The 9,780-nt window shown below is 44.8% G+C and overlaps 1 protein-coding gene across 1 annotated transcript; it reads left to right on the top strand.

Moving 5' to 3' along the window:
- Nucleotides 1–7,960: 7,960 nt before the first annotated feature.
- LOC124687637 (defensin-like protein CAL1) lies at nt 7,961–8,716 on the top strand. The gene is made up of 2 exons (XM_047221408.1): nt 7,961–8,024; nt 8,226–8,716. Exons 1-2 carry the CDS (start codon nt 7,961–7,963, stop codon nt 8,402–8,404), a joined length of 243 nt encoding a protein of 80 aa, XP_047077364.1. The 3' UTR covers nt 8,405–8,716.
- Nucleotides 8,717–9,780: the final 1,064 nt, after the last annotated feature.

The raw sequence follows: 9,780 nt of genomic DNA, 5'->3' as shown, positions 1-9,780 counted from the left end.
CATTTTATCATTACCACTTTCAGTTTCAGCATCAGAGATAGATATACTATTGGGATCTTTAGCGGGTTCAGAAGATTCTGCAACTGTGTTATGTTTCTTTTTCTTAGACTGAGTACTAATATCATTAGCTCAATGAGAATCTTGTTCAATTCTTTTTGGATGTCCCTTAGGATATAAAAGATCCTGAGTATAAACACCACTTCTAGTGCTTATTTGATAAGCATGTTTTCCCTAGAAGCATTAACTAGCAAATCTTTTTGCACTTTAGTGAGCTGATCAATTTGAGTTTGAACCATATGGAGATGTTTAATAAGCATTCTAACATCATTAGAGGTTCTTTCCACAATATCATGCAAATTATTAATAGCTCTAGAATTTTCTATTAGATGATTTTGCACTCTCTTATTAAAGTTATCTTGCTTAACGATATAATTATCAAATTCATCTAAGCATTGATCAGGAGGTTTGGAGTAGGGAATATCTCTATTATCAAAACATTGGAGAGAGTCTACCTCAATAGTGGATGGAGGAGGAATTGGCTTACATAATTTTTCTATAGGTAGGAGATTGTTCACATCTTCAGATTTAATACCCTTCTCCTTAAAAGATTTCTTGGCTTCCCTCATCACTTCATCATTTAATTCAATCATTCCTATTTTCTTTGGTGTTGGTGTTGGCTCAGATATATAGTCCAATCATCATATATTTGGCTTATATTGGACAATAATTCCCCAGCTTCAGCAGGAGTTCTTTTCCTGAAAACACAACCAACACAACTATCCAGGTATGTCCTAGATTCAACAGTTAGTCCATTATAGAATATATCAAGGAGTTCATTTTTAGATAATGGATGTCTAGGTAGTGCTCTAATTAAAGAACAAAACCTTGCCCAAGATTCAGGCAATTTCTCTCCTTCTACCTGCACAAAGTCAAAGATTTTCTGCAAAGCAGCATGTTGAGCACTAGCATGGAAATATTTCTGAAAGAAAGCATTAACCAAACCAATAGGACTATCAATAGATCCAGGAGACAGATTGTCATACCAAGTTTTAGCTGCACCTTTCAAAGAGAAAGGGAAAATTTTAGTGACAAAGTAAATGTGTTTCTTAATATCATCAGAGAATAAGTTGCTCAAAGCAGAGAGCTCATTCATATGTTCCATATCACTTTGATTTTCGGTACCACAACAAGGTTCCTTCTCAATAATAGATATATAAGATAAATCCAAAGAGAAATCATAATCCTCATCTCTAATGTTTATGGGATGTGGCAAAATTAGCATCAAGAGACAGTTTATATCTAACAACTCGTCTTGCAAGAAGACTTTTAATAGCAATTGCACCTCTAGTAGCATGGCATTCTTCAATGAAGTCATCATCAAGTTCAATATAAGCTTCATCAAGATCATCACCATGACATTCTCTAGACTCAGGTGAACTAACAGGTGTAACAACATTTTCATTAGGAATTTCAGTGTTTTCAATTTGTTTAGCTCTAGCAATTGTAGTATCTAGGAAAGGACCTAATGAACCACTCTTATCAAGCACAATAGAAGCATCATCAAAATCATCAGAAGCATTTTCAGATTCAGCGAAGTAGCCGTATGTGTAGCATGTGCATGTGGTGGAGTAAGAAGCTTACTCATCATAGATGGCGAATCAAGAGCAATAGAGGTGTTCAGATTTGTACCTCTTCTTATAGTGGATGCATGGCAATATAGGGAATTTCCCTTCACGAGCTTTCCCCATAATAAATAAATTGCAGCGAACAGTATCACATTCAAGTGGGCTTATAACTAAAGCTATGCTCCCTGGCAATGTCGCCAAAAAATAGTCTTGATGACCCACAAGCATAAGGGATCGCAACAGTCTTCGAGGGAAGTAAAACCCAAATTTATGTATTCGACATAATGGGAGCCAAAGAATATTTATAAGTCTTGATAGATGAGTTGTTAGTTCAGCTGCACTTGGAAATAGACTTGCTCGCAAAAGTTTATCAGTAGTAATAGTTTTATAGCGGTAGCAATAGTGAAGTAACAACGGTAATAAAATAAAAACAGCGACAGCGAGTAATTGCGATGAGACAGTAAGGTTAAAATACTGTAGGCATAGGGATGGATGAACGGGCGCTGCATGGATAAGATAATTCATATAATAAGAAAGCCATGGGCATTTGCAGGTAACAATAATAAAAGCATCCAAGTACTAAGTAATCATAGGCGTGTGTTTTCATTTAGTCGTACGTGCTCGCAAGGAGAAACTTGCACGACATCTTTTGTCCCACCAGCCCGTTTGCAGCGGGGCCTCAAGGGAATCTACTGGTAATTAAGGAACTCCTTTTAATAGAGCACTGGAGCAAAGAATTAACACTCTGTGAACACACGTGATCCTCACATCACAGCCATCCCCTCCGGTTATCCCTTGCTGTCACTTTGGGTCCTCGGGTTCCGGACAACGATATGTGTACACAACTTGCAAGTAAGATCAAAAACAATAATTATCCTCATGAATCAATAACATGTTCAGATCTGATATCATGGCACTCGGGCCCAAGTGACAAGCATTAAGCACAACAAGTTGCAACAATGTTAAAAGTACTAGTAACGGATACTAGGCACCATGCCCCTAACAATCCGATAGCTATTACATGAATGATCTCATCCAATCCCTACCATCCCTTACATCCTACAGGGGGGAATTACTCACACATGGATGTGGGAATCATGGATGGTTGATGGAGAGGCGTTGGTGATGATGATGGCGATGATCTCCTCCAATTCCCCGTCCCGGCAGGGTGCCAGAACGGACTTTCTGGTTCCCGGATTGGGGTTTCTGGTGGTGGCGGAGCAGCGGAACTGTTTCTGGAAAAATGTTGAACCCCCCCTCTGTTTTTAGGTCAGAGGCTTAATGTAGCAAAGATGAGGGGTCGAGGAGGTGCCCGAGGCGGTCACACCCCCCCTAGGCGCGGCCAGGGGTGGACCGCACCTAGGCATGGTGTGGGCCCTCCGTGGCTCTTCTCCGTCTCGTCTTATGGCTCCGTGAGTCTTCGGGTAAATATGGACTTTGCGATAATTTCCGGGAATTTTCCTGAAAGTTGGATTTCTACACAAAAACGAGACACCGGAGCAATTCTACTGAAAACAACGTTAGTCTGTGTTAGTTGTATTAAAAAACACAAAAATTAGAGGGAAACAACAACAAAACTGTTCGGGAAAGTAGATACGTTTTGGATGCATCAGTGCTTCAGCACAAGTGTTTTGGAGAAAAGCGGTGTCATTGGATACAGTTGATTCTCTCTTCTGCCACCTCTGCAGTATTGCTCAATGGAGTTCCTGGATTAGTTTTTCATTGTAAGAGAGGGGTTAGGCAGGGGTATCCTCTTTCCCCTCTTATTTTTGTGTTGGTAGCAAATTTCCTCCAATCCATTATTCACAAAGCAATGAGGAATGGTTTCTTAAGCAGGCCTCTGCCACTAACCTCATCTCTGGATAGTCCTGTGATTCAGTATGCTGATGACACCCTACTTATTTTGCCTGCTAATGAAGGTCAGATGTTGCTCCTGAAGAATCTGCTGATCGACTTTGGTAATGCAACTGGGCTGAAGGTGAATTATGATAAGTCTAATTTAATTCCTATCAATATCCCTAATGGTAGGCTGTAGGTCCTACTGCAAACTCTTCAGTGTCAGAAAGGATCTCAACCTTTCACGTATCTTGGACTCCCTTTGAGTACAACTAAGCCTAAAAAGAAGTTTTTCATGCCACTTCTCCAGAGTGCTCAAAGAAGACTTTCTGCTTGCTCAATGTATCTCAGTTATGGTGACAAACGCAGGCTGGTCAATTCCATTTGTCTTCATTGCCAACTTTTTATATGAGTACCCTTAGGCTTTATCAATGGGTGATCAAGGAATTTGACAAATACGGAAGGCATTGCCTTTGGAGAAAGAAAGATATGGAAGAAAATAGTCAGCCTCTTGTTGCATGTGAGCTTGTTTGCAAGCCTAAGGATCAGGGAGGACTGGGGGTGGTGAACTCCACTCAGAACAATTGTTTTCTTATGAAGCACCTGCATAAATTCTATAATAAAACCAATTTGCCTTGGGTGAAGCTGTTATGGGAAGTTTACTACTCCAATTCTCTGCCACCTTCTAGGTCAAGAGATATTTCCTTTTGGTGGAGAGATTTTCTAAAGAGCTTAACCACTTTCAAAAATTTGGCTCAGTGCTCCATTGGTTCAGGTTCTTCTGTGTTACTATGGACAAATGTTTGGTCTATTATTCCTCTGAATCTGCAGCTTCCACATTTATTCTCATTTGTAGTTGATGAAAATGCATCTGTTCTTCAAGTTAGAACCCTAGAATAGCTTTCAAGCCACTTCCATCTTCCCCTGTCAAATGAAGCTTTTTCTCAGTTCCAGACACTACAAGATCTTATGGTAAATCTTCCTGTGGGAAATGATTCTGATTGTTGGGAGGTTTTTGGAAGTGCCACTAATTTCAAGGTTTCTCAAGCCTATAAACATATTGTTGGTCAACATGTTGTCTACTCTGCAATTAATAAGCTCTGGAAAACTTGATGTCATTCTAACCACAAAGTATTCTTCTGGCTCTTATTATAAGATTGGCTAAACACCAGACAACTTTTGCAAAGGAAGAATTTTTTCTTGCCAGCTTACTCTTGTACTATGTGTGGTTCTTTGCAGATGGAATCTAGGAATCACCTATTTTTCACATGCCCTTTTGCTATCATGTGCTGGCAATATATTTCCCCTAGATGGACTTCCCCTACTGGCTTAGGGAAATCATCTTTACTTATGGAGTCCCTAGATTCACTCACTACAGCTATTGAAAAGCCTTGCTCCTTGGATATTATCATTCTGGGCTGCTGGTCTATCTAGAGATCTCGGAATGATTTATTGTTCAAAGGCATCGACCCCAATTTATTTAGATGCAAGAGGTTCTTCAACGATGAGTTGGCTCTCCTGGTTTTCAAGGCTAGTAAGAGATCTTATACGGGTCTTAAAGATTGGGTGCAACATTTTGTTTAGAGAGGGGCTGGTCCTGATGTTGTAAGATAGCTTAGTTTGCTTTGTTTTGAGGTGCTTTTCGCTGGCACTTCTGGTGTTGTACATTTGGACATTTTGGACTCTTTTTGCCTTTATATATAAAATAATAATATGAAGTGGGGAAACCCACTGTTCAACCTCAACAAAATATATTCAAAGTTCTCCATTGGGGTAGCGTGGATCAGTGCCGCCAGGTAAGGTGGTGGTGATGGAGTTAGGACATGGTTATCAGGCAACATAGGGTTTGAGGCGGAGTAGGGGATCACGCTAGAGTTGACATCCATGTCCAAGTTCGTATCTGCATTAACTGTAGGACGTACCTTTTTAAGAATCCACAGTTTGCCCTTTTTGAATTGAGACACTCGTTTTGGATATGGCCATAATTAAAACATTTACGACATCTGACTTCATTAGTACAAGATTCTCTCTTATGGCCAATTGGAAGACATTTACCACATTCCAAAACCCTATAAATCATATCATCGATAATCTTTTGAAAAGAATCTGACGAGTAATCTTTGCCATAGTCTGAGTAATCTTCATCAGGTGAAACAGACACGGTATCCGCAACAAGGTTGGTACACGGACTTCCAATAGATGAAGCATTAATATTAAAGTCGCCAACCTCAATAGAATCTATAAGCACCGCCTTGTTGGGAGATTCCAGAGGCATTATAATGCGCTTAGGAGCAGTATAATCAGAGCAGGCCACATGTGCTCCATTTTCAGCAAATTTCAGACTTCTTCTAGTCTGTTTTCCTTTGGTATTCAAAAATGGAGCGTGCAAGAGTCTTAGCAAGAGCTCGTAAAGGCCAAATCAGTTCGTCGCTTATTTGGACTAACAATATTCCATTCTTCATTGCATTCCTTTCGCCAGAGATTGAACTCCCGTTGCCAATTTGGACCACCATTCCCCATAAATGGAAATAACTTAAACTGATCTCAAGAGAAATGGCGTAAAGAGTGAATCATGAAGGCCACTCCTCTTAATGCAACAGAAAACCGAAACAGGTAATCGGCAAGTTGAATGATCATGAGATCGTCACGAAGGCCACCAATGCATGATTCAAGAGCAAGACTGACAGAATCTTGAGTAAGGTTAAACCGATCAGCGTCTAGGATGTAGAAACTCTTGCGCCGATGCTGCTCCAACCGATCACAAAGGGGTACCACGATAACGTGGAGGACGATGAACAGATCCAGCCACAGTAAAACACAATGCGCGATGGCGTGCAGGTGCAGTGCGATCTACCCAGACTGGCCCCTGGCGATTCACGAGTCCCAGCCCGCATCACGTTATCGTCTTCCCTATCGACGTGGGTGTGAGTCAGGCTCTGCCAATCAGCGACGAAGAAGTCGGCAGAAAATCAATCCAGCTCGTTGCATGGCTCGTGGATCTGGCCGGCGAGCTCGTCCGAGCTTCATGGCCGCTCCGGCGCTCCCTAGCCACCAGTTTGGAATCCGGCCGTAGCCCGTAGGCCCCTTTGCCTGACCGTCGCGCGTGCCTATTCTGACCCGCCATGACACGCTAAATTCCAAGCTCTTCTGCCAGTAAAATGTAGCCTGTGAAATGACCACACCGGATAGGATCAAGTACTGGGCGTCGAGTTATTGGACCTGGGTGCACACATGGAATGGGCCACCGCCCTCTGCACCGGTACTGTAGATTTAAGCTGCCCATAAGAGCATCTCCACCCGCAGTTCCCAAATAGGCGCCGAGGCGCTGACACTACCATATGGGGGTATCGACACAACATGCTCTATTTGAAGACGCTGCTCCCATACCAGCGCCCCCAAACCGGTGGCTCCAATAGATTTAGAAAATCAAATTCAAATTTTGAAAACGATATTCATACGAAGTTCGAAGGAAATTTATGCAAATTTAACGTTATTTCAAACTAAAAAACTAAAAAAAATCATCTAGCGGTGTTGGGAGTCGAAGACGCTGAAGTCCAGGTCGTCGCCGCTGGATGACCCGAAGGACCAGCTGTCGACGTTGTCGGCCTCCTCCTCGTCGGCCTTCTCCTCCTTTGGCACCGGCAGCTCGGATGGTTCGGCGAGGTCGACGTAGTTGGCGCCGTGGTCCCTGGCGGACCACACCGCCACCTGCCGCGGGTCGATCGCGATGTGCTGGTTGTCTTTGTCGATGGAGCGGCCGACAATGTACTGTAGGGCGGGGAACTCCTCCTCGTCGCCGTCGCCACGGAGGGCCGCCTGCGCCTCGGCCTCCTTCTCCCACCATTGCTTCTTCGCCGGCGGAAGTGGTGGCGAGGCGTCCTCGTCCTTGACGCGGGAGCGGCGGCCCGACCCCGTCGTCCGACGAGCCGGAGCAAAGGACGCGCACCGGTGGGGTTTTAAGGGAGGCGGTGGACGCGCATTGAAGGCGTGTGGGTAAGGTAGGTGGACGGCGCGTGGCTAGTCGCCGCCCTAGCCATTTGGGTTTCCGCGCGGGAGGCCATTAACGCCGATGACCAATCTCCCCGCGTTGTTTCCGATGCGAACCGCCGCGTCCTCTCGCTGACAAGACACCCTCACCCGCGAAAACCGTCGTTCCGCGAGGCACCGGCGCGCCCGATTCACGCCCTTGCCCAAGGGGCCGGCACGGGGTTACCGACGATTCTATTGGGCTCGAAAATTGCCGGCGCCGTTTGGGCCGGCCGGTGCGAGCCCATTTTCGCTTCCGGCACCCAAAACGTTACCGGGGCCGCTATCGAGGCCGCCGGTGGAGATAGCTCTAACTTTGAACAACCACTAACCTCGCCTCCGATCTGGCTATGACCTATATAAACCCTACCCAAGCCCATTCTGCGCTCCAGTGTCCTTCCCTTTGAGAGCCAGTAGCAGCAAGCAGCTAGGTCGATTAGCGTGATCCAGACATCCAGTCCCGGGTGAAGGAGATGGCACTCTCTCGTCGCATGGCCGCCTCCGCCCTCCTCCTCCTGGTTCTCCTCGTCGCCACAGGTGATTCTGCAGGGCGTGTAGATCTGCTTTGCAAAGCATGATTTGTTTCTTTGATGTTTGTGGCGCAATGCAGTATTCAGCCACGGGCGCACTGTAAATGGGTGATGAACTGATGGTGGTTTTTTTTTTTTTTGCGGGTAAACCAGGAACTTTATTAGACAGGATAAACTGATGGTGTTTTTTTGTTGTGCGCGCGTGCAGACATGGGGACGACGAAGGTGGCGGAGGCGAGGCACTGCCTGTCGCAGAGCCACAGGTTCAAGGGCACCTGCATTAGGAACGGCAACTGCGCCAACGTGTGCATGACGGAGAACTTCCCCGACGGCGAGTGCCAGACTCGGGGCCTCGAGCGCAAGTGCTTCTGCAAGAGGGTCTGCTAGCCGGCCGGCCGGCCGCCGCATTGCTGCCTCTCTGCCGGCGATTAGTTCCTCCGTTGGATCGATTAGTTGTTCCTGTGTTGCTAATCTTGTGCGCGCCCGTCTCTGCTGTTCTAGTTATTAGTTGTTTCCTCCGCGCGTTTAGAATAAAGTAGACCCTGAAATTAAGTGCTGCTCGGGACCGCGAGAGATTTTGCGCGTGCAAAATCAAAACCTCGCACCGTTGCGGCTCTGCGTCCGGAGGTCTGTCTACGTAATTCAGTGTCTCCTCGTGCTTGTCAAGATGCTGCTGCTGCCATGTAAGCTCGTTCCATGGACAAATGCAATGTATCTGTGTTGTGTGTCATCGTTTCGTGGTGAATCAGGTATATCTTCAAGGAGAAATGCTCCTGCCGGACTGCTCACTCCTCCTTTTGGCCAGACATTTATAGCTTTCAAGTTTCAACCTAGACACATACCAGAACATTCACTTTGGTAATGGAAATTCAGGTGGGGAGTAATCCCCCGGTGCAAAATAAAAAAAAAATCACTTTATTTGTTGTGAAATATATTAAAAAAACCCTGAAAAATATACTACCACACCACCACCAATTGTGTGGTTGAGGAAGAATCAATAAGAGTATCTCTAGCCGCGTGTCCCCAAAGGGATTTGGGGAATGCCGGGCACTTAACCTCTTCTAGTCGCGCGCTCCAAAAGCCGCTTCGGTCCAGACGGACACTTAACCTCTTCTAGTCGCGCGCTCCAAAGGCCGCTTCGGTCCAGACGTGCCCCATAAATTGTCCGGCATCCTTAACCTATCCCCTGTGTATAAAGGCTCTATCACGTCAGCCACGACTTTTACACTTGCTTTTTTATTTGGAGGTCGCGTTTGGAGGACGTGGCTAGGAAAGAGACCTCCTCCAAACGCAAATTTGGTCCGGACGTCCCCCAAACGACCAATCCGGCGCTTTGCCGACGTCGTTTGGGGGATACGACTGGAGATGCTCTAATAGGTGCATCTTAGGTTAAATCAATTCAAAAAGTCGTATCCACGGGTACAAAGAACTCAGTGATTTGAACCTGTATTACACGACTATAATTTTATATAGAACTGCTACAATCAATGTGCTACGAACGGACGTACGAATTGCTTTCCTCGCGGTTGGAATGAAAAGGGGTTGGGAGTTCTTAGGAGATTTTGATGATATAGTTTTTCGCAAAAAGAAAAACTGTGAGATAAAATGTATTACCTCTGTCTATAGAAGGATGTAATTTTTTATCTAAATTTAAATGTATCTAGACATTCTTGAATATATAGATACATTTGAATTTGAATAAACCTCAACAGCCATTTATACACAGCGGGAGTACTAAATGTTACCGCTACCTTATCGTTGTG

Source organism: Lolium rigidum, chromosome 2, assembly GCF_022539505.1.
Source record: "Lolium rigidum isolate FL_2022 chromosome 2, APGP_CSIRO_Lrig_0.1, whole genome shotgun sequence".
Taxonomy (NCBI): Eukaryota; Viridiplantae; Streptophyta; class Magnoliopsida; order Poales; family Poaceae; genus Lolium; species Lolium rigidum.
Note: the sequence above shows the minus strand (reverse complement) of the source record. Positions and strands in the feature narration are given on the sequence as shown.